Source organism: Delphinus delphis, chromosome 8 (genome assembly GCF_949987515.2).
Source record: "Delphinus delphis chromosome 8, mDelDel1.2, whole genome shotgun sequence".
In the NCBI taxonomy this organism is placed as follows: Eukaryota; Metazoa; Chordata; class Mammalia; order Artiodactyla; family Delphinidae; genus Delphinus; species Delphinus delphis.
Genome location: NC_082690.1, coordinates 55,466,538 through 55,491,455, shown reverse-complemented (window position 1 = coordinate 55,491,455; position 24,918 = coordinate 55,466,538). Strand labels below are relative to the sequence as shown.

At 37.9% G+C, this 24,918-nt stretch overlaps 1 protein-coding gene and 1 long non-coding RNA gene across 4 annotated transcripts in view; one reads left to right on the top strand and one right to left on the bottom strand.

The window, feature by feature from the left end:
- The window catches only part of LOC132429050 (uncharacterized), an 81,672-nt gene extending 78,097 nt beyond the window's left edge, over window positions 1-3,575 (bottom strand). The window contains exon 1 of the long non-coding RNA XR_009520275.1: window positions 3,467-3,575. This is a non-coding gene — a long non-coding RNA (uncharacterized lncRNA). The remainder of the gene's footprint in view (window positions 1-3,466) is intronic.
- A 358-nt stretch (window positions 3,576-3,933) lies between these two features.
- On the top strand, window positions 3,934-24,525 carry AQP11 (aquaporin 11). 3 transcript variants are annotated; one of them, XM_060018215.1, is made up of 4 exons: window positions 3,934-4,349; window positions 4,491-4,573; window positions 11,905-12,021; window positions 15,349-15,828. In XM_060018215.1, exons 1-4 carry the CDS (start codon window positions 3,955-3,957, stop codon window positions 15,426-15,428), a joined length of 675 nt encoding a protein of 224 aa, XP_059874198.1. In that variant the 5' UTR covers window positions 3,934-3,954; the 3' UTR covers window positions 15,429-15,828. The 3 variants fall into 3 exon arrangements, with proteins under 3 accessions (XP_059874198.1, XP_059874197.1, XP_059874196.1); XM_060018214.1 differs by lacking the exon at window positions 15,349-15,828 and adding an exon at window positions 22,005-24,525 and having other exon boundaries at window positions 3,934-4,573; XM_060018213.1 differs by having other exon boundaries at window positions 3,934-4,573; window positions 15,349-15,967.
- Window positions 24,526-24,918: the final 393 nt, after the last annotated feature.

The window sequence follows — 24,918 nt, the reverse complement described above, 5'->3', positions numbered from 1 at the left end:
ATGATATCTTCTCTATTTTTTTTTAATCCTCTCTTGACCTATGTAAAGCAAGGCTAATAATATCCAATGTTTGGCACAAAGTAGTGCTCAATAAATATCACATATTATTATAAGATTGTGTTATTGAGGCAGACTGTGTCTTATTAATGTCTGTGGCTCAACAAATTTTTTTTTTAACTGAAATTAGAATTAACAGGAAGATAGGGAATTCCTTGGCAGTCCAGTGGTTAGGACACAGTGCTTTCCCTGATAGGCTCAGATTCAATCCTTGGTTGGGGAACTAAGATCCCAAGCAAGCAGCATGGCACAGCCAAAAAGATAAGGAAGGAAGGGAGGGAGGGAAGGAGGAACGAAAGAAAGGAAGGAAGGAAGGGAGGAAGGAAGGAAGGAAGGAAGGAAACATATTACTGAGATAGAAGCAAAAAGTTCTCACAAAAATTTAACTGATTATATGTGACAGAGCACTAGATAAGTATCTTCCATTTTAGGATCCAGATTGCTATGGACCTCTTTAAAGTTATAGTTTGGGTTTCCTCTCCACATAGGAAGCAGTGTATATAATAATAAGACATAACTGTTTCATATTCTATTTAAATAATTCACGGCAAAGATTATAGAGACAGTCGCATTATAAATTTAGGACTTCATTTCTAAGAATCACCACTCAAAATAACTGATAATTTGTGATGGTTACACAACTCTGTGAATATAATAAAACCACTAAATTGTACACTTTAAAAGGGTGAATTTTATGGTATGTGAATTACATCTCAATAAACATTTGTAATAACTCTTTACAAAGCACTTCATCTGTATTCTCATTCGATCTTCACAACAAAACCCTAAATTAGTTATTTACCATAATATTATGATGAGGAAACTGAAGCTCAGAGAAGTTTAATGATTTAGCAATTTCCTCAAGATCTCACAGTAAGCATGGCGTAAGATGCAAACCCTCATTTTCAAATGCTAAATCCAGTGCTTTCACCAAACCTAGTATTATGTACTTCCTGCCTCACAGAAACAGGATATCTCTGAAATGCACAGAAGCAAAGTGGTTAAAATGGGGCCAACATTGCTGAGGAAGCCAGACTCTTCTAATCTTCCAACCTATGGAAGAGTCGTTCTTCCTCATGAAGACACTGGTCTTAGAACTGGAATTTTGAGATCTGGGTTTGCAAGATGCAGCTCTGTCACCCATACCAACAAACATTTATGTTGAAGGAAATGGGGTGGATTAATTAGTGATTTCTTGTTTCTGAAAACAGAGATTCATGGGATGTGAAATAATCACAAGTAATTAATTGGGTTTATTTTGCCCTTGTTCTTTAATTGAAAGAATTACCAAAATCCTTTTAATGACAATGTATATTATAATGTTATTAAAATTTCTAATCGAAGTCCAAAAGGCTAGTTTTCTACATGGCTTGTGCTAGTAAAAGTGAATTATCAAAAAAAAAAAAAAAAGTGAATTATCAGGAAAGCAGTAAACAAAATATATTCACATTAATGAAAACTCAAGTGACTTCTAGTAAAGGGGAGCGACAAAAGCGTTACACTCACAGGATTGATTTAAAAGCAACCTCTTTCAACAGCAGTGAGCAAACAATAGTTTTAATTTACTCTAAATTCTTTCCTGATCAGGCACCAACACAGGAAAGAGGAAAGGCCTTCATCTTTCTACATAGTTTGTGTGTTTTCTGAAAAAATTTATATTTTTTAATTCAGAGAATACCTACTGGCACCACAGAAAACTTGGGAGTTACGAAGAGAACTTTCATTAGTTATTAGACGGCTTCCCTGGTGGCGCAGTGGTTGAGAGTCCGCCTGCCGATGCAGGGAACACGGGTTCATGCCCCGGAAGATCCCACATGCCGCGGAGCGGTTGGGCCCATGAGCCATGGCCGCTGAGCCTGCGCGTCCGGAGCCTGTGCTCTGCAACGGGAGAGGCCACAACAGTGAGAAGCCCGCGTAACCAAAAAAAAAAAAAAAAAAAAAAAAAACTCTTTCATTAGTTATTAGAGGACAAATTGAGACTGGGAAGGAAAACTGAGGAGAATCAGCAAGAATGACAGGGACGGAGTAAAGGGACAAAGTAGGTAATTAAATAGTTAATCCCACTAAGGGGACTGTAATGATCACTCAAGAAAGCAGGTCTGCTTAACCACGAAACCAAGCAGGCTTGCATAGCAACCGAAGCAGGAGACATGACCCAAAACAATAAAACAATGGTGGCATGAGACTCACATCCTGCCCAATGAACTCAGTCAGTTAATGACCCCTAGGACATACTCTCTGCACACATAAAAAACAATACTTTATGGAAAAGTGACATTTCAAAGTGAAAGACCCTCACTGTACTGAGACCTGAAATAATTTTTCCATAGTGCCATGACAGTCCTGGCTTGACCATGTAGGGACAAGAAAACCCCCCTGCCCAACCTGCAGGAGGAGCTGATGATGGAAGCTTGACGTCTACTGAAGAATGAGGAAGAAGGCTGTTTTCCCCCCCCGCTCCCCACTTTTCCTTTGATTATAAAACTGTAGCCCACTAAGTTCTCAGGGCACAGCATCCTCTCGCCTGCCCACTTGTAAGCCTCACAAGCATCCTATTCTAATAAATCACTTCTTATCTACCACTTCGCCTCTGGCTGAATTCTTTCCGTGCCGAGACATAAAGGACCCGAGCTCCTTGGAGCCCCCCCAGAGATGCCACCTAGTGGTGTCAAGAACACCTTCCAAGCGCTCTATCACTTGAAGCTCGGGCTAATTATTCCTCTCATTTTAGCTCTTCTCTCACTTCTCTCCAGCCCTCAGAAATGTGGACTTGTGTTTCAGCAGAGCCCAGGGGAGGCAGAACTGAGGCTGGAGAGTGCTAAGGAATTTGCACCCCTCTCCCCCAACTAAACCATGACACCCATTCCATTGGCAGAAAACCACGACAGGTGCAAGGTCTGAGGAATCTCAGACATTCCCTCCCAGCTGCACCCATAAAGGGCCGCCCAAGGTGGGCGAGCTGTTGGGAGTGGGGGGCGGTGGCAAGACGTGCTCTTTCAACTTCAGCCTAGCACTTCTTGAACACTTCCTGTCTGCCAGGCTCTGTGCTACTTGCCTTCCATGCTTTTTTAAAACAAATCGATGAGGTGGGTCGTCTGACCCACAACTCTACGAGGTAAACGTCACAGGCAGGTGAAAAAAACTAAGGCTCAAGGAGACCCAGTTGCCTGCCCTTCTTCACACAGGTCAAGCCCTGGTTCGCTCTGAAATCTACTCCCCGCAAACCACCACCCAGCCCCACCCCCGACCTCCGCGTTGCACCTCCGTCACTTCCCGTCTTCTCAGTCGCCCCATAAATTAAAAACGAGGTGGTTGGCCGAGATGAGCTTTAGCGGTCTTTCCAGCTTGCCGGCTTTACAGTTTTAGGAGCGAGGAAGGAAAACCCCTCAAGGTTCCCACGTCAAAGCACCTGTCCAAGCGCAAGGGGCGCACGCCCTCCCGCTTAGCACTGGGAGAAGCGCGCCCGGCGTCGCCAGGGGTCCGGCGGTCCCAAGTCTAGCCTCTCGCAAAGGCGCGCGGGCCGCCGCGCGCATGCGTAATGGCCTCCGGACGCGCGCCTTCTCTCCACTCCCTGCCCCACCCGCGCCTGCTTCCAGTCCCTGAGGGAAGCGGCGAGGGCTTGTGCTTGTCCGGCTCCTGCTGACCTTTGGCCCCTCAGCCAGTGCCCTCGCAGAGCTGTCCTCGTCGCCCCTCCTCCCCGGCTCTGGTAACAACACCCTAGCTCAGAGCCGGGGAAGGGAGGAGCCTTTCGCGTAGCGCCCCGGGTGCCTCCAGTAAGCCTAGAGTCGGCCCGCCCCGAGGGGCGTGAGGGGGCGGGGCTGAGGACTTAGGACTCCGGCCCATAGACCGCCTCCTGCCGAGCCAGAGCAGGCTTCCCAGTCTGGTGTTGAGAGAGCCATGACGGCGCTGCGGGGGCTCTGGCCCGAGATGCAGGACACCTGTATCTCGCTGGGGCTGATGCTGTCGATCGTGCTGTTCATGGGGCTGGCCCGCGTGGTCACCCGGCAGCAGCTGAACAGGCCCACTGCCCACGCCTTCGTCTTGGAGTTTCTGGCCACGTTCCAGCTCTGCTTCTGCACCCATGAGCTGCAACTGCTGAGCGAGCAGGAACCCCTGCACCCCACCTGGCCGCTGACGCTAACCTACTTCTTCTCGTTGGTGCATGGCCTGACTCTGGTGGGCACCTCAAGCAACCCGTGCGGCGTGATGATGCAGATGATGCTGGGGGGAATGTCCGCTGAGACGGGTGCGATGAGGCTGTTAGCTCAGCTGATTGGTGCCCTGTGCAGCAGGTACTGCATGGGCGCCCTGTGGAGCCTGGGACTGACCAAGTATCACGTCAGCGAGAGGAGCCTCGCTTGCAGGAATCCCATCCAAGTGGACTTGCCCAAAGCGGTCATCATAGAGGCCGTCTCCTCCTTTATCTTCCACAGCGCTTTGCTGCACTTCCAGGAGGTCCGAACCAAGCTTCGTATCCACCTGCTGTCAGCACTCATCACCTTTTTGGTCTATGCAGGTTTGTTATTCCCACAAAACACTTGGCATGTCCGGAGCTTCTCTGACTTGAGGCTCTAAGTTCTTTGCCAAGGTACATTTTAAACCATTATGCCTCTGTGAAGTCAATATTGGTATCTCCGTAATTCTAATCATTTTGCAGCTCATTCTTTACCGATAGGGTCGAAATATTGATCCTCCATTCAGTGCTTTTTTTTTTTTTTAACACCCAGAGAAAGCCACTTCTGTGCTGAAACTGAGATCATGTGAGATATTGCCAAGGGTTCAAATATCCTACAAAGGGATTGTTGTAATGGTAGAAAGGAAAGATAACATCAGCTACCTCTTGCCAACTTGGTATAGATCCTTTCTGAGACTCTCACTGAAACATGATCCTGGGTGTCAAAAGTTCCTTCCAATTTAAAGCACAAGCTACCTGATTGGTTAGTAGTAAGAGTGGGAAGTAGAAATTCTGTAGTTCTATTTCTTAGTTCTTTTTCTACAAAATTACTTAAAATCATTTATCTCCTTAATAATTCATCTTGAGTTATAAGTGAATTTTTAATGGCCTATCAAGAAAGATGTGTTTTAAAATCAAAACGTGCTTGAAATCAAAGACGCTTTTTAAAAACTAATAATTCTTGAGAATCTGTTGATTTATTGTAAACCATTTGTTCACCTTGAAAGATCTCAGATTTAGTGGATAATCTGAATATTCCAAATGGGACAAGAAAATCCAAAAAACAAAAGTTTGATGATGAAGTGTGTTATTTTAAATGATCACGACAAAATATTTCATTAGGACTATATCTGAATTCTAAGATGTTTTGGAGGCAGGAATCTAATAAAAGGAAGTAGTAGTAAGAATCAGTCTTCTGCCCACTGAAAGGGAAACTATGAGTAGACGCAAACCTCAAGATAAGGAATTTTAAACATATGCTCGACTTCCTAGGTAGAAATGAAAGAATTTCCAATCCATTTCAACTTCTTTAGATCTAGTACCATTTTTTTTGTAGAGGCAGATGGAAGTAAATGGTATAGGAGAGAAGGAAGGATTTATGCATATCTGAGGGGTTGGTGAGTAGTTGCTTATTAAAGTTTTAGGTTTGGGCCAAAGCAGAAACATCCCTTGAAAAAAGTTATGCCACAATTTAGCTCTGTACTTATATAATTAGAAGTGGTAAACATTTAAAAGATGTTTTAAGTTAATAAAATGTTATACACAGTTCCTCCTCCCTCTCTTGATTATCTTTAAATTGGTATTCTTCCTATTTTTGTACTTTTAATACATATTTATGATTTCATAATAATACTGTATATATTAGCCAATACCTATTTTATAAGTGACAAAGATTTTGAGAGAAGAGAAACAAGATAATAATTGAAGTTATACATAAATATAAGGAGAGTTATTAGAAAGAACCCATAAAATAACAATTTAAGGTGTCCAAAAACACTGCTCTTTTTCTTCCCCTCACACTATTGACATCGACATTGCTGAAATGAGGATACTAATTGGTAGGGGAGGAGGAGAGAGTGAAGGGATCACTACAGCAGTGGTTCTCAACATTCTCTCTGCATTACAGTCACCTAGGGAGTGTTTTAAACATACCCATATCTGGGTGCCAAGATTAAGATTTAATTGCTGTGGGAAGGGGCCTAGGCAATAGTAGATTTAAAATTTTCCCAGGTGATCCCAATATGAACCACTGCTCCAGTCTAGACTTTGCTGGCCATTTCAGTAGCCACTAGTCACATATGGTTATTTAGGTATAAATCAACTAAAATTAAATATTTACTTCTTCAGTTGCTATAGCCACATTTCAAGTACTCAATAGCCATATGTGGCTAGTGGGTACAATATTGGGCAGTGCTGGAGGCTGTTTGCAGGGACAGAACCTAACAATTATTTAGCACTGTTACAAAAATTGATACCCTATTATGATCTTCCTTTTCTGCCAATATAAGGGAGATAAGAATATTCATTGGGCAACATGCCAAGCATGTAGGAAATTTATATGAGTTATCCTAGTTAATCCTTACAGCAACCCACTGATGAATACATTATTCCCATTTTTATGTAAGTGAGGCTCAGAAGAGTGAAATGACCTGTCCAAGGTCACACAGCTAGAATGTGCTGGAACCATGGTTTAAACTGACACTAAAGCTTATACTCATTTCATTATCAGCATTTCTACAGCATATTCCTCAAAAGTAACAAAAATATATACATACAATTGAATATTGTTCAGCCATGAAAAGGAATGAAGTTCTGATACATACTACGATAGGAATGAACCTTGAAAACATTATGCTAAGCAAAATAAGCCAGACACAAAGGGACAAATGTTATATGACTCCACTTACATGAAATATTCAGAATAGGCAAATTCATAGAGTCAGAAAGTAGAACAGAGGTTACCATGGGCTGGGTAGCAGGGAGGAATAGGGACTTTTTGTTTAATGGGTACAGAGTTTCTGTTTGGGGTGATGGAAAAGTTTTGGAAATAGTGGTGATGATTGAACATTGTGACTGTAATTAATGCCATGAATATACACTTTTAAATGGTTAAAATGGCATATTTTATGTTATGTATATTTTAGCATAACTTGAAAAAATTTAAGTCACAAAAGGATTCTGTTGCCAAGTAAATTTGGCAAACACTGGATTAAACAGATTTTCTAATTTAAGACTTCACAGAGCCTTTACTATGCGACTGTTTATTGTGAAACTCCAACAAGAGAAGCATGTGGAACACAGTTTTTCAAACTTATGGAATCCTTTTGTCTAGGAGTGTGTAGCAGAAGAGAACATACTTTGGGAAGTGCTGCACGAAGCCATGTCACTCCCCATTTTTTCTATGGATATAAGTCATAACTTTAGATCAGTTATTCTAAATAGAGTGAACTGTTTGGGGACTAGCTGAGTGTGTGTCTTACCAGGCAGAGGTGAGGCTTTTGTAGGAAGGAGTTAAGAATGGATAGGGAAGGAAAGTCAGGGGAAGCATCTGCTAAATCAGGCATCGTTACAAGTTACTTTGTCTTTTTTTTTTTTTTTTTTAACCTCTAAGATACTATTAGTACTGGTTTGGCTAAGTTGCATGCTGGGATATTTCTTTAATCACTTGCATTTGGAGGACACTAATACAGGTCACATCAAAAGAACTGGCAATTTAAGATTACAGAACATAACTGTCCAGCAGCATAGCCACAGGCTCCTTGGAAAGCCAATGATCAAGCATCTGATTGTGTAGTTATTGATTTAGCACCCTGCACTTTGATGTGCAGATGGAGGCCACTGATGTCATTACCACTTATCATGTATTTATTGACTTCCCAAATAAAGTAAAAAAAACCTGTGATTTATTAACATATTAAAGCTATAAAACTATTAATGCAAATTTCAAGCAAATTTTCCTTAATTTAGGTTTTGGGAGAATTTGGTTCAATGACCAGGGTGAGAGAGAACTGCATTCATTTTTAAATTAATTACATATTGGGAAAAAAATCTGTTATTTTACATATTCAAATAGGCTGTCTTTATTACTGTACCCTGTTCATTTCCTTTGTAGAATTTTTTAATTATATACTTGTTTTCTGATGTAATGCCTGTCTTCCTCCACCAGACAGTAAGCTTTATGAGTACAGAGACTAAAATTGTTTTATTCATTATGTTATAACTAGGACTTAGCATGGTGTCACCTGTTACAAATAAATACTCATTATTTTTAGAATGAGTGAATGAATTAGCAAATACTCTATTCATTTAAAAATAGAAAGAAGTAATACATATCTGGGTATTCCATATTTTGTCTAAGAGCTTTCAAAATAAGCCTAATATATTGTTTGAAGTAACTGCATTTTTACTTCATTTCATTACTCCATTCAGGAGGTTTTTGTATCCTTCTAAGTCACGAAGAATTTGGGTAAGATTATTTGTCAAAGGAGAAGGGAACTAAGTCCTTTACATAAGTTTATTTTTAATACAATAACCATATGAAATAGGTGTCAATTTACAAATGAAAAACAGCTTCAAACAAAGGTCCAAAACTTTTTTTTTTTATCATGCCAGTATAATATAGTGGTTAAGCACACAGCCTTGGAGTTGGACTGTGTCCATAGGAGAGATAACTTAATTTAGGTCTCAGTTTCCTCATCTTTAAAATGGAGAATAATACTACCTATCTCTTCAGACTATGATGAAGAATAATGTATTCCAAGTTCTTCCCAAAGTAACTGGCACAAATGTTCTGGTCACTGGAAAGGCCTAGCTTCCATTATGAATTAGTTAATTGACATTCTAGCTTTTACACGAGTCTTACATGATTTTAACTAGTGTCATTCTGTCACAGAGAATTTGATTCCCTTTAGGAGTACTAAGAAACATTAGTGCCTATAATTATCAGATTTGGGACTCAGTCTTTGTGGTAATTTCACCAAGGTCATACTGTCTTCTAAAACTCTTGGCAGTCAGCCAGCTGGATCTCCCTGTTGATACCTCTTCTTCAACATGTTATGGCTTCTCCCCTCCAGACATCAATAAATAGTAACTCATTTTTCAAAGCCATTTTCTGTAAGTTCTGTGCCTGATGGATGATTCTTACTTTTTAAATAATTCACATTTAATTACACAATACATGAATGTGTTATTTTTGTAAAAAATGGAAATATTACCAATGAGACTTTTGATTGCCATCCTTCATGCCTGTCCCCTCTCCTTCCCTGCCTACTCTTCTCACCAGTGTAGTCCTCTGTGCATGCTTATGTGTCCTTCCAAATTCTTACGTGCATTTATTATACGTATAGATAGGACCCTATAGAAACTATTATGTGGTCATGTTAACATGAAAGGTATCATACTTTACTTTCTGCAGTTTGCTTTGTTTAGTGGTGTGGTTCAGTGATATTATCTTGGAGAGATCTATATTAGTAAAGAGATTTCACTTATTTCAGTACTGAATGGTATTCCAAATTAATAACTAAGTTGTATATTTAGCTACCTTCTTCTGAATGGACATTTAGGTTTTTCCCAGTTCATTGCTACTATAAACAATCTTATGTGTGTCTACTAGTATACAAGTACCAGTAGTTCTCTAGGACAGTGGTTTTCAATGCGACAGTTTTGCCCCCCGCCCCCGCAGGGGACTTTTGGCAATGTCTGGAGACATTTGTGGTTGTTACAAGGTGGGAGATGGATGTGCAATGGCACCTAGTGGGTGAAGGCTAGGAATGCTGCTAAAAATCCTACAATGCAAAGGACAACTCCCAACAAAGAATTACCCAGTCTAAATCATCAAAGCCAATGCCACATTTTGGGCCTTTTGTTGACACAATGGATTTCTGAATCAGTTAACTTATCCTTAAAATAACAGTAATTTATTATTTTTCATGACTTTGTGGATTAGATAGGAAATTCCTGAGATCATATAGCTGGACAGTTAGTATGTCTGGAAGAGCCAAGGTGCTTCACTCGTCCAGCAGTTGGTACCAACAGCCATCTAAGATGCCTCAGTTTTCTTCCCTGTGGCCTCTCATCCTCCAGCTCACTTACATGGTCAGGACATTGTTCCAAGAGAGTAAAAAGTGGAAACCGACGATGGCTTTATTGAGACCTGAACCTAGAATTCACTCAGCGTTGCTTCTCACATTCAGAATTCACATAGCATCACTTCTGCTGCATTCTATTTGTCATTGCAAGTTGCAAAGCCAATCCATATCCACGACAGGGAAATAGACTGTTCCTCTGGGTAGGAGGAGCAGCTTCTACCAATTCTACCAGCAGAATTGGTGATGTAAGGGTTAGAAGATAAGTGTGAAGTAGTTGGAGTTTTAGAATGGTATAAAACTGACTGACAGTGTTCTTAGACCTAATGGAGATACCAAAGACCTAATGGGAAAACTGAAGCAAACTAATTATGAGGGCAATGATTCAGTCTATTTTTATTGATAAATGCTGAAAAAAAAATCACAGGTCACTTATATTATCACCGCACATATTATATTATAAAGATCTGTGTGAATCCTTATATTTTTATCCATGGTGTCCAGAACAAAAGAACTCAATAATTTTTTGTGGAATTAAGCTGAAATGACCACATGCCAACCAACCAATTTTGTTGGCCCTCAGCAGTTGCAGGTTTAACATTCCAAGATTTGACTATTCAAGAGTGGTCCTGAAGGTCCATGATGTGATGTCATTTATAATTGCTGCGGCATAAATATGAATCATGCTGTGAGGCTGGTATGCTAAAATGGACTCTTAGCCATGGAGTGAACTCAGTTCAGTGTCAACATCTTTACCTCCACACAGCTTCAATGTTTTCAGCCTATCAGGAGTGAAATCTCATTAGTGAAATCTTATGAAAGGGTCTCTTAATTTCCAAATTTACTTCACTGCATTTTATAAAGACAATTAACATGCTATAGTGGCATATGTCCACGTAAAATTTGTGAAGATCTCCGGATCTGTAGCTGTGGCTGAGTCAGAGGCAGACAAGTGTGCCAAAGCTTCCACTTGGAACAACCACCAGAAATGTCTCTATCTCAGGGATACAATTAGAATATGTTTTGAAAAGCTGAGCCACAGTTCAGGTGAGAACCACTGGACAGGCAGTCCAACCTCTTTTGCCTTTCCTTACTTGCTATGTAGCCAGAACTATAAGCTCCTGGGCCCCATCTCAGAGAGAGACCCTGTGCAGAGCTGGACCATGAATCCTGAAAAGTAGTCAACAGTTAGAATTTGTGCTTATCTTTCACGACTACTCAGTCACTTTTTTTTATTTTTAAAAATTTTGTGACCACTTTATTGAGATATAATTCACATACCACTCACAGTCACTTCTTCAGGGCTCTGCTGCCAAGTAAAAATGGAGTCAATGATAATGCTGTGGTCCATTTTTTGTTTTCAAAGCAAAGGTACTTCTGCTCAAGAGGATCTTGGGGTATTGTACCCATTTTAAATGTACTTTCGTCTTATTTTTATTATTATTCACTCATTTAAGTTGATGAATGTTAAGAAGGGCAGCCAAATCTCCTGTTTTATAAAACTGTAAGAACAATAACAGAGCAGGTTAACTTTCAATGTGCATTTTATAATATACTATAGGAAAAGCATTGGATTAAAATTCTTAATGTCCTTTGTCCCCCCCACCCCCGCTTTTTTGCACCTGGCATATTATAATCTATAATCTATTTTTATCCTCTATGCCAGGTGATTCTGCAAAGGAAGATTACAGAATAAGAATACTTAAGTACCTAAAATGAAATAGTGACATTTAGTAATCCCTGTATTTCTAGTTGCAAGAAAATGTAAGATATATGGTTTGCTATCATTCTGTTTAAAATGTATTACAGGAGGAAGTCTAACAGGAGCTGTATTTAATCCAGCTTTGGCACTTTCACTACATTTCAAGTGTTTTGATGAAGCATTCCTTCAATTTTTTATAGTATATTGGCTGGCTCCTTCTTTAGGTAAGCATATTTTTATTTAATATAATTAAAAGATTAGAATATTTTAAATATGATATGGAATGTCACTGTAACATGTCAATTTCCAAAGCCAGAGTAGGGACAGAAAAGAAAAAAGGTAGGAAATGTTATGTCTGAAGTAACATTTTATTTTGTGCAGTATCCTTTAAAACTGTTTTTATCTTCAAAGAAACAAATTACCTAGTTAAGGATAGTCAGTTTGAGGTCTGATACCACTTTAAGAAGCCCTCAGATATGAGGGCAAAAAAGTGAGGAGTAATTACTTCCTTTAAAAAATAATCTTTTTTTTTGCTAAAGGAATTTGTTTTTTTCAAGTTTGTGAGCGCCAAATAAAATACTATTTAGTTCATTTGACTCATTTTACAGAAGAGCATCTCATGAAACAATGCAGAACTATAATAAATGTAGTTTTAAAATTTTCCACAAGTTGCATTCCTGTTATCTCTATCTGGATCAGATATGTAAAACTCCTATTCTCAGGTAGGTCAAATAACATAAAGAAGTTATAAAATAACTGTAATCATGATATGCATTTCCTTATGTAAGTTATCAGCATTTCTTGATTTTGTTTAGTCATCTGTTTTAAGCCTGACTATAATTCATAACTATAAATGAATATGAGGATAGCTGGCCTTCTGTTAGTTCATCCTTCTTTTTATCCGGTTTGCATTTTGTTTCTTGTTGCTCATTTCTTTAAAAAAAAAAAAAGGGGGTGGGGAGGAGGGTACTTATAGGAGAGAACACAGGCATAACAGGTTTGAATAGCCATCATACTTCACTCCTTCCATTCCTTCCATTCGTTTCATTTAGGAATTTTCCTCACATTTAGTATCTGTTATGCTCAGCAATATCTATAGGCCTAAACATGAAGAATATCAGAGAAAACCTGTATTTTAAAATGCTAATAATGGTAGCTTTTTCTCATCTATTGATTACTAGTATTTTCCAATAAGTTCTTTAAATTCTCTCTGCTCTTAATTTTTAAGAAGTAAAAAAGGTCACTGAAGTTCATGAAGGAGTTAAAAACATCACTAATTGGACTGGTCTACTGAAGTTTTTATATGGAAAAATTCTCTTAATATGTCTTATTTGAAATGAACATATATTATTAACATTATATATTTGTTAATGTGCTCCAACTACAATTTTAACAGTAGGCCCATGATACTAAGGAATTATGTCATTCACTACTTGAAAAAAAACTAAAAAGTAGGCCTTTCCAAAAGAATTTTAAAAGAAAAAAGAAACAGAAGTCATTGCCATTCTCTGTAAAAAGACCATGACTTTTTTAAACACATTTTCTAGCCTAAATCACTTGATAACTTCTTCCTGGAAGAACATACTGGAAAAAAGTCTCATGACAGATTAAAAAAAAGGAGCAATCACTTCTGCCCCTTTAGCAAATATACAGACCAGAGAGTAGTAGGGTAGGAAAACAGAGTATATTCTCTTCCTGACAGTGTGGTGCAAACAGGAAGAGAACATTACTTGTTGCCATTACCAAAACATTTTAAAGAACCACGTATCCAAAAAACAATCCAAATACGTAAATGAAAAACAAATACACTTTTATTTCTTTACTTCCTATCCAAGGGATCTTTTAAAAATGGGATTGGGATCAAACTTTTCTGCAATTATGTATGGCCCTAATTAGCCTGTTGAAAATATACATTCAAAGATTCTTCCTTTGTTAACCTAAGGATCTCCTAGCTTTTTGTAAACAGACCCAAACAAAATTTCTGTTCTAGTTTTTCATTTAAAGAGCCATGTTCCTATACTGCTTTCACAGGTTTGTGAATGAGAAACAATATAGAAATAATTCGATAGGTGTGGATAAAAGACATGTGACTAAATGGCAGTTTTTAGAATACTGAATTCTGGCTTGCCACTGACTTTTGTCATACACTGAAATTACATTCCCATTGGGAAAAGGAATGGCCTCAAATGAAATAAGGTCACTATTAAACTCAAAGAAGGATAAGAAAAATAAATTTTATTTTTACAAGAGTCATTCAAAGAGCTAAGTAAGAGATGAGGAGTCAAAGCAAACACACACTAGGCAGTGCCACAGAGTGCAACAGAGGAGAGTAATTGCAAGATACCTATCTTCTTTCCCTTCTTGACCAAACAGGGAGCACACTATTCTTGGAAGACATGGTCCTTGTTCTTTCTTGTTTCTCTTCATAGCGGAGATAATTATAATTCCTTTAATGGGCCCTGCCATCTTCCCCAATTAATAAAATGTTAGAAATGTGACTATAAGAATGTATATAGAATTAATTCTCTAGCTTACACATTTCATATAATAAAAATTTGCAAATTCTATTTGCTTCTATGAAACTGCAACTCCATTTCTAGAAAGTTTTAAATGTAATGTCTTATTTTCTAGCTCTGACTTTATAAAGAAAATGTCAAATTTTGTGGATTTATTAACAGACTGTTTCTGACTTTTAAAAAAATCTAAAGCCTTTGTTTGCAAATCAGATTCATCTTTCAAAAATATGTTAAGCTATCCAAATGCTAGTCAAACCTTAAGGTTTCCTCTTGTTAGCAAACAGGAGTAAACTATCAAATCTGCATGTGACAAAAACACATTCTTAATCTAAGTTTAAACTGATTTAGAGCTTTAAGCCTACATACCTTCAGATAAAAACATTAACCACTGCAGACTTCTCTGTTAGACAGTGATTTGAGTCCTGTGCCTAAATCTCCTCTGTCCCTATTTCCCACTGAAAAATTTTAAATCTTAAAAAATGGTTTTAAAAAAAATCACACTGTTTACATATATATACATATATATATATGCTAGTTTAGATTTATCTGGCATGACCTCAAAAATGAAGATTTGCTAATATGATTTTTTTAAAAACATATTTATATTTAAGATGTAAAACGTCAACTGAAGTTTTCTTTCAGATACTCTGCTTATTAATACAGCTCTAAAAGCTATTAATCGTTGAGACTAAAATGGAGACACAAGTCCAGAGTTTCTCACTCAGCAAGTCAGTAATGAAGCCAGAACTAGAACTCCAGATCTATTTTATTTATCCTTTGAATTCACTGTTTAGATCCTATTGGTTTTTCCAAGTACATACTGTTTTTAAGGATTCATCGTTGAAGAAAAATAATGTGAGAATATTATATTTTAAAATACCTACATGTTTCATGTAGAACGGATGTAGCTAATTCTCTTAAACATAGCTCTACAAATCTCTAGGTATGTAACTGTATATAATCTTAAATTATAACCACTGAATGATTATGAACTTCCTTAGGGATTGTTTTGTTTTTACTGTATTTTTCTTTCAGGTATATTGCTGATGATTTTGATGTTCAGTTTTTTCCTTCCATGGCTGTATAACAACCACACAATTAATAAAAAGGAGTAACTATTCTAAAAGACTCAGACTAAGTTTCAGGACAGTCAAGATGGATGTGATAAAGATTTTATCACCTAATATTCACACACTGGCTGCACTGGATTCGTCAATGTTATCTTCCTTTGAAGAAACTGCCTTAGAGTTTTCATCACTGGGACTTAAAAAAAATTACTGTGAAAATGAGGTATCCTGTGTTTTTCAGTTAAGACTTGTTCTTTTAAGCGTGTATTAAATGCTGCTAGAAAAGACTCTTTAAATATAAATCTCAAGTGATAATTGTTAATTTTGATGAAAAAGAAATTGAGTACAGGGTGAGAAGGGAAGGGAAGGGAAGGGAAAGTGATGGTAGGACCAAGAAAGAGTATGTGTATCATGTGTCACCTGAATGAACAAGATTTTTAACCAAAGTTCAAACAGTCATGCTTACAAAACTGGAGAGAGGATACTTTTCAGCCACTACCTCACACAGTGATACCATCAGCAGTGTCATCTTTCAATAGGAAAGTTGCTTTTGGAAGTAGATTATATACCTACTCATACTCAAGGGGGTTCCTGAATTTTAAATATATTCTAATCTAAAATATTTTCTCTAAATAGACAATCTCACTAGCTTTAGGCAAACTGTCATTCTTTAGTAGAATAAAGCACTCATACAAGGTGTACGCTTTTCACATTCTCATTGGACTAAACAGCTACCTTATGAAGTAGGCAGGGCATGTATTTTTAATCTCCAGTTTACAGATAAGGAAAGGAAGTCTAGAAGGGGGTTTACTGCTTTGCCCAAGGTCAAATACAGCCAAATACCATCTTTAAACTTCTACTTCAATACAAAAAAATATTCTCCGTCATCATTAAGACTAAAGGAAAATTGAAGATTTTAAAGAAACATTAAATACTTTATAATGTTACAATCTGTTTAGGAATTAACAGCGGGTTTTTTTAGGCTTAAAGAACCTTCAAGTTTTCCTCTATTAGAAGCTTTCTTTTATTGTATGTCTACTTTTTATTAAAAGTTCAGATGATAAAAGGTTAAGTATGTTTCTCTTCAAAGGAATTCCATTATCAGAGTTAAAACTGAAAGCAAAAAAAAAAGCGGGGTGGGGGGCGAAATAAGATCTGTTTGAGTAATAATCAATTAAGCAACTGATAAACTGCCAGGTGATCTAAGTGCTGCTTGGTGATCAGCCTGTGATAGTCACTCCCTTTACACCTGCAGACTGAACCAGACTGCTGCAGGCTACCCAACAAGGCAGCCAGTTTGACAGTCATGGACTTTGACTCTTGAACTCAGGAATACATACCGTAGTATTTTCTATTTTAAAAAGCAGAGTTCATAAAATTGCAACAATGGCTAAATGCAGTCTCTGACTTGTTTTATTTGGCCTGCACAGTAGTTAAAACAAAATAACAAGCTAGTTATTTTAAGCTTTTAAACCACACAAAAATCCATAGTTCTAGCTTCTCTTGAAAAAAATCAAAAGATCAGTCAATATTAGGCCTGACTTCTGCTATTACAAGCACACAAAATGACTGGTCCCTTTAAAATAGTCCCTTTGCCACTCCCTATGTCTCTTCCAAACATGAAGCTGAATTTCACTTATTATTTCATGGCTGTTTTTCTTATAGGAATTTTTTTTATTCATGTCTCTTTATCATGAGACTGTGGTTTAAGAAAATTGAGTATTCATTTGTGAAAATGCCCAGTCCTCTAAACTGCACTTGTCAGAATTAGAGGTTGTGACTTCTGATGACACGGCTTCCCCTGCAGCCCTCTCAAATGGTAGCTTAGCTGTTTTCTCTATCACACCTCTTGATACCACTGGGCCTGGAGATGGAACAGGTCCCTTTCTCCTCATCTATTCTCTGCTCCCCCCATTAAAAACATGTCATCAGACCATGCCACCTTCTACCTGGGTACTTCTTATTGCAGTTATCTACTGTACAGTCCCCTCAATTCCCTCTTGATCCTTTAGGAATTTAGTTCCTGTCTCACTCTCACTCTCCACAACACAACTCCAGCTGTATTTGTTGGTGATTTCAATACTTACAAAGACGATCCTTCCAATATCTTGGCCTCCCAGTTCATTGGCTGAACTTGAAAGGCCCTTCAATAATTTTTCCCTTCTCTTCTGCCTCAACTACAACTTTGGTCATAACCTTGAGCTTGTCATTACCAATAACTCAAACTCTTCTCTGATCTCAAATACCTCATTCCCCAACCACTAACCCCTCTCTCCAGCTCACTCGCCCTACTATCTCATCTCCAATGATCCTCTGAACCCCCATGGGGAACTTCTGTCCACCGATACCACCACGTTTTCACATCTTTCTCCCCTCTCAATTACCCTCGTCTCCTTCAGCAGCTTAAATTACACTCTTGCATAGAATCTTAACTCCCTTGTTCCTTTATCTCATCATACTCACATGGCTTAACCACAATTTGATTAAATCCAACTGTCTGCTTATTCCATGCCTGCACCCAAACATGAAATAGAAGAAAAACTGGAGATAGCAGCAGGACAGTTCTTTCAAAGACTTTTGCTGTAAGCAAAGAAAACGTGGGGGAAATTGGGTCAAGAAAGAATTTCCTTTTTTAAGGTGGGAAAGACATCAGCATGTTTACATGCTGAGGGGAATGATGCAGTAGAGAAAATAATGATGTAGGAAAGGGAGGGGAGATTTCCCAGGTCCATAGTTTTTAATTGGCTAGCAAAGATGGAAGCAAGTGCACAACTGAAGGGGCTGGCCTTAGCTAGAAGCACAGACAGATCATTCATAGTAACAGGAGAAAAGGTAAGAATATATGGGCACAAGAAGAGTTGGTTAAGCAGATGTGATGGTGGGAGTCTGAAAAAGTTCTTCAGTTTTCTTCTTCCCATTTTTTCTTGAAGCATTCTAGCCAGCCCTTCCACTCTACCATTCCACTGAAATTCCTGCCAAGGCCATCAATGACTTCCATGCTGTTAAATCAAGTTCTCATACTTCTTACCTACCAGCAGCATTTGATACAATTTATTGCTTTCTCCTCCTGAATCACTTCACTTCCAGAAAATTATTGCCTTCTCAGTTTATTCTTCCTCCTTTCCCCAAACTAAATGATAAGAGTTTCCCAGGGCTCAGTCCTCTGAGCTCTTTTCTATTTATACTTACTCCCTTGGTAATTTTATCCAGTCTTGTGGCTTTATGGCAACTATATCCTAATAACTGCCAAATTTCTGTCTCCAGCTTGTACAACTGTCCTGAACTCCAGACTCATATCCATCTGTAAATGTAACTCTATACTTGGTTGTCTAACATATAACTCAAGTTAATACATGCAGCTCTAGTTAATTCAAACTGCATAGTTTACCCATTTTATTGATGGTATTTGTTCTTACTCACTATTAAATCAATGCATGTGATAAAACATTCTTGTGCATGTCTTCTTGTGTACGTGTGTTTTTCTAGGGTAGTAGGCTTTCATACTTTTCATTATGGCCTACTAGCATAGTTTGGTCAAGCCTCCATCTACTTACTCCTGTCCAGATTATTGCAATAACTTCCTGTTTCTATTACCAGAGTGATCCTATTAAAACAATCAAATCATGCAACAGCTCTCTATTTCAGACTTAAAGGCATATATTCTTCGATTTAACTATTACAAAACTGTACACAACTGTTGGTGCAAAATATTAATGTGTTGGGAAAAACTGCACATGAACCAATGTGATTTCTGGGTTATACGGACATCACTGCCTTACTCAGCAATCATTTGTGAGCTAGTTCATATTATCTAAAAACACACTGTAGCAAAACTGTATTAGAATGCTAGGGCTAGAATAACCACACTTTAAAGCATCCTACATAAGGAATAATTCCTAGCTTCTAAAAGCACACAGGATTCCACAACTTCTTGCTTTTAAAAGACACTGTAAACAAAATGAAAAGACAAGTCACAGACTAGGAGACTGGAATCTAGAATATATAAAGGACAGATCAGTAAGAAAAAAATAACTTAAAACTGGGCAAAAAATATGCAAAAGTCAAATGTACAAAGCAGGAAGGTGTTCAATCTCACTAATAATCAGGAACATGGAAATTACAATCCTGATGAAATTCTACTTCCATATTCATCAGGTTGGCAGAAATTCAGGAGTCTGGAAATATCAAAAATTGATAAGGATATAGAGAAGCATTATTCCCTAATGGTGGAACTGCAAATAGCTACAATCGTTTTGGAGAAGAGTTTAGCAAAATCTAGCAAACTTCAAGATTTACATAAGTGGGGCTTCCCTGGTGCCACAGTGGGTTAAGAATCCGCCTGCCAATGCAGGGGACATGGGTTAGAGCCCTGGTCCAGAAGGATCCCACATGCCGCGGAGCAACTAAGCCCATGCACCACAACTACTGAGCCTGCGCTCTAGAGCCTGCGAGCCACAACTACTGAGTTCATGTGCCACAACTACTGAAGCCCGCGTGCCTAGAGCCCGTGCTCCACAACAAGAGAAGCCACTGCAAAGAGAAGCCTGTGCACCGCAACAAAGAATAGGCTCTGCTTGCCACAAGCAAAGAAAGCCTGCACGCAGCAAGAAAGTACCTAATACGGCCAAAATAAATAAATAATTAAAATTTTAAATCTTAAAAAAAGTAAATAAAGTGCTTAAGTAGGAAAAGCAGCAGAAAGATTCAATTAATAAAAGTTAAAAAAAAAACATGTAACCCAATACTATATAGTGTTTATAGCATACATATACATTTAGCAAAAATACAAACACATACATAGTTATGATCAATACCAAATCTGGGATGGTGGTTACTTCTGAAGAGGAGGAAGGGGACTGGGATCTGGGGAATACAAAGGGAGCTTCAACTGTATTTGTACAATTTTATTTCTTAGCTGCATGTGAGTATATGGGTATGTGTTACATTAGTATTTTTTTTTTTAACTGAAGTATAGTTGAGTTACAATATTACATTATTTTCAGGTGTATAGCATAGTGACTCAGTATTTTTGCAGATTTTACTCCATTATAAGTTATTACAAGATAATGACTATAATTTCCTGTGCTACACAATATATCCTTGTTGCCCGTTTACTTTTTACATGATAGTTTGCATCTGTTAATCTCATACCCCTAATTTGTCCCTCCCTTACTTCTCTCTCCCCTTTGGTAACCACAAGTTTGTTTTCTATTATCTGTGAGTCTGTTTCTGTTTCGCATATACATTCATTTGTATTATTTTTAGATTCCACATATAAGCGATATCATATAGTATGTCTTTTTCTGACTTATTCCACTAAGCATAATATTCTCTAGGTTAATCTTTTTAATATGCCCAAAATATTTCAGAACACAAATTATTTATAAAGTTAGGTAACGATAACCAACTTTTCCTTTACCTGCAGAGTTTTGCATTTAAACAATGAATAATTGTAAATTTTTTAATTCTTTGAAACTCTAAACTACAATATATAGCCCAGATCCCTATTCCTCAGATAAAAATTACAACCATGCAGGAGATGTGTTAGTTTTCTAGTACCACCATAACAAAGTACCATAAACTAGGTCGTTTAGAATTACAGAAATTTATTCTCAGTTCTGGAGGTCAGAAGTCCAAGCAAGGTGTCAGCAGAGCCATGATTCCTCTTAAAGGCACTAGGGAAGCATCTGTTCCAGACCTCTCTCCTAGCTTCTGGTAGCCTCAGGCATTCCTCTGCTTGTACATGCATCACTACAATCCCCCATCTTCACATGGCTTTCCCTCTGCCATGTCTGTCTCTGTGTCCAAATTCTCCCTTCTGATAAGGACACCAGTAAATATTATATTAGGGCCCATCCTAGTGACTTCATTTTAACTTGGTCACCTCTGTAAAAACCCTATGTCCAAATAAAGTCACATTCTGAGATGCTGGAGGTCACGACTTCAACATATCGTTTTGAGGGGACACAATTCAACCCATGAACACGGAAAAAAAACTCGTCTCCCTCCTACCCCAGTCCCCTACTTCTCCCCCAAACAACTTTCTTATGCACATGATACGTATAATCCCCATTGTAACCTCCAGCCCCTTTTCTTCTATACAAATATCTCTGTGTCTTGTTTTTTAATCTAATGTTATCTTGGAGCTTATTCATTATTGGTACATAGTATCTAACCTTTTTTTTTTTAACATCTTTATTGGAGTATAATTTCTTTACAATGGTGTGAGTTTCTGCTTTATAACAAAGTGAATCAGTTATACATATACATATGTTCCCATATCTCTTCCCTCTAACCAATTCTTTTTAAGGGATACAGTTTTCCACTGTACAGAGGTACTGTAAATAATTGACCCAGGCTTAACTATAGACATTGAGGTTGTTTTCAGTCTTTTACAAATAAAGTTGCAATTAATATCCTTGCGCTTATGACTTTTCCTAATGTGCAAATTTATCTTTTAGATAAATTCCTTTAAGCGAAGTCTCTGGGTCTCTCACGTGCATTTTAAGCTTTGACAAATATCAATAGTACGTCCCTCAGTTTCTATAAAAACCTTTCTTTAATTATATACAACCCCAACTTATAGTTTTTGTTGTTGTTGTTTCTGTTTGTTTGTTTTTTAAGGTTTGGGGATGCAGTAGACAGCTGTAAATTTTGCAAGCCAGCATCCAAGCCTCCTTTCTATTTGGGATAATCCACTACTGTGAGAATCTGGGCAGGGGCAGTGCCCTTCCACTACAGAAGCTGAAAGGGCCAGACAGTCCTGTCTTCTGGCAACACACACAGTGCCAACCAGGACCCTGTGGTGACTCAAAGACACAGAAGCAATTCAATCAGTCTAACACCCAGAGGAATCACAACATCTTATGTAAACCAATCCTAGTTCCTAACCTTTTTCTGAGCCTGGTTTATTTCAGCTTTCATGTCCATTTTGTGAGCTACCAGATAGCCTTTTTTTTTTTTTCTTCTGCTTAAATTAGCCAGATTTGGATATTTACAACCAGAATTTAGGCTGATAATTTTGGTCATACTTTTATGAACATAAATTGCTACAGTACTCTCATATCTGCATTACACACTATGAAGGCTTAGACTGCTATATTTTGGGGTAATACATATTTGCTTTTCTTCATAATTCTGTCAGCTGTTTACTGCTGCTATTAATATGCCTGAGGCAACCACCCCTTTTCTCCTTTTCTAACCTGTTACATGCCTAGAAACTAGATGAGCAAGTCCATTGGACCTGTTTGTAGAGCAAGGGTAGAGACCTGCAGTGAAGGCCTGAAGGTCCTTCGAGAAAAATGCATAATTTTATCACATCTGTTTTAATTGCTCAGTGGAATTTTAAATATCAGGCATCTCAGATGTATTCTAAGAGCTGAGTTAACATTACATTTGTAGCTGCTTCTTTCTGTTATAGAAAGAATTAACTACTATTGGTAATAATTAACATTTATTGCATCATCTTCTAGACACTGTTGTTAGTGATTCATACAATCTTCAAAATAATCCAAAAATAAAATCCTAAGAAGAATTCGCCTGTATACACTTTTATTTATTAGCCTTCTCATCCAAGTTATGTATTTCTATTTTATCTTCTTAAAATGGTACTAAAAACAACAATTCTAAGTTCACTGCTCTCTCCCCAAAGTTGTCCTGATTTCTCATCTGAAGTTATTAAGTCCCTGACATTAGATATTGATTTTATTTACATAGATATGAGCAGACAAAGCGAGACGCTAGTGAAAGTATTTTTCAATTTCAGCTTCTTTGTCAAGGGATGGCAATAATTCTATCAGAATCCTCATAAGAGATTTTCTCAGATTTTAATTACTATCTACTAGCCACAGAAGATGGGTACCAGATGAAGATTCACCCATTCTAGAAATACTTCAAAAATATGATTTTGTACGACAATTAACTATATAGTGATTCTATCTGAAATCCTGCAGATAAATAAAATTTTATCTAAAATTTCTCTGAACAATGAGTAATCACACTTGTCTTCTAAAAATAAAGGGCTATATACTATGATCATCTGTGCATAATCCCTCATCTTTAACAATACCGGCAAGATCCCAACAAGATCTCAAAATACACAATCAACATTTAAAAAAGCCTATCTGAAAAGTATCAATATCTGACAAAGTGACCTGAGGGAGGCAGAAATCCACTGGGATATTTTAATGAATACATTTTTAAACTATAGAACCTAGATCAGACGACCACTAACCCTAGCTATGGGGTGAGAATGTCTATGTCTTTTCTTAAAATTTCCTCTACACCAAGAAGCAGTAAACAAAACAATTCCAGCAACCCTAAAATTAAGCTCAAATAGAATCAAGAAATGTTGGCTTGCTGATCATTATGAATTTTATTTTTAAAAAGTGTGACCTGATCTTTTCTTCTTTCTCTTATTTTCTCAAAGCTATGGGTACACCTGCCTACTATTACAGAATGTTACAGTTGACTCTTTTAAAGTCATTTAGACTTTGAAAGTCTAGTCCTCTTATTTTACAAAGATGAGGAAGTAGGTCCAGAGAGGTTAAATATCTTGTCTGCCAAGTCAGAACTAGATGCTTGGTCTCCTGCATCTTAGCTGACTGCATTATCCACAATACCAGGCTGACCGCAGCAGTGCCTACAGGAAACACAGTGCACAGAATCTCAACATTTTGTTGATATGTTATCAAAGAGCACTTTATGTTTCACTAAAAGTCATGATTACAAGTATGTAAACATGACTTTAAAAAGGAATTCAAATAGAATTGCTAAGATTAGCCCATAAGAATACCCAGACTGCTTACTGAAGAATGGATAAACGTCTAGCATAGAATTATGAGTGCTGCTGAGATTGGCAGCAGAGAAATTTGGGAACTTCCTGTGCTGTCTATTGAAATTTTAACACTGAAAACCCTGCAGTAAAAAGAAAATATGCTTCCTTTCAGCTGCTGGTAGATGGTAAGGCTGAATGGTATTTGGGAGCACAGGCTTAAAAATCACAGCTCCCTATTTATGTGACCTCAAGCGTTACTTTACCTCTCCCTGTATAACTCAGTTTCCTCATCTCTAAAGTGGGATCATAAAAGCACCTATAACTCATAAGGTGGTTAAGAATATTATATGCATAATGCATGTAAAGAACCCAGAACAGTACAGAGAAGGTCTCAGTAAATTTCAGTTCCCATTTCCAAGCGGCCTTTATCTTTGCTTGTTGTAACAAATTCAGTATTTATAAGAGTCTGGTCAGGAAAAAGAATATTCGTTTTTTTCAGTCTACCATGCAAGATGAGGGAAACCAAGTAAAAGTGCTGAAAAGAACACTGGGCTTAGTGGTGACACACTAGTCACTAATTAGGCAAGTAACTGTGAATAGCTTTCCTAACCTATTTTTAAGGTCATAAAGTCCGAGTATAGGGGCTTCCCTGGTGGCGCAGTGGTTGAGAGTCCACCTGCCGATGCAGGGGACACAGGTTCGTGCCCCAGTCCGGGAAGATCCCACATGCCGCGGAGCGGCTGGGCCCGTGAGCCATGGCCG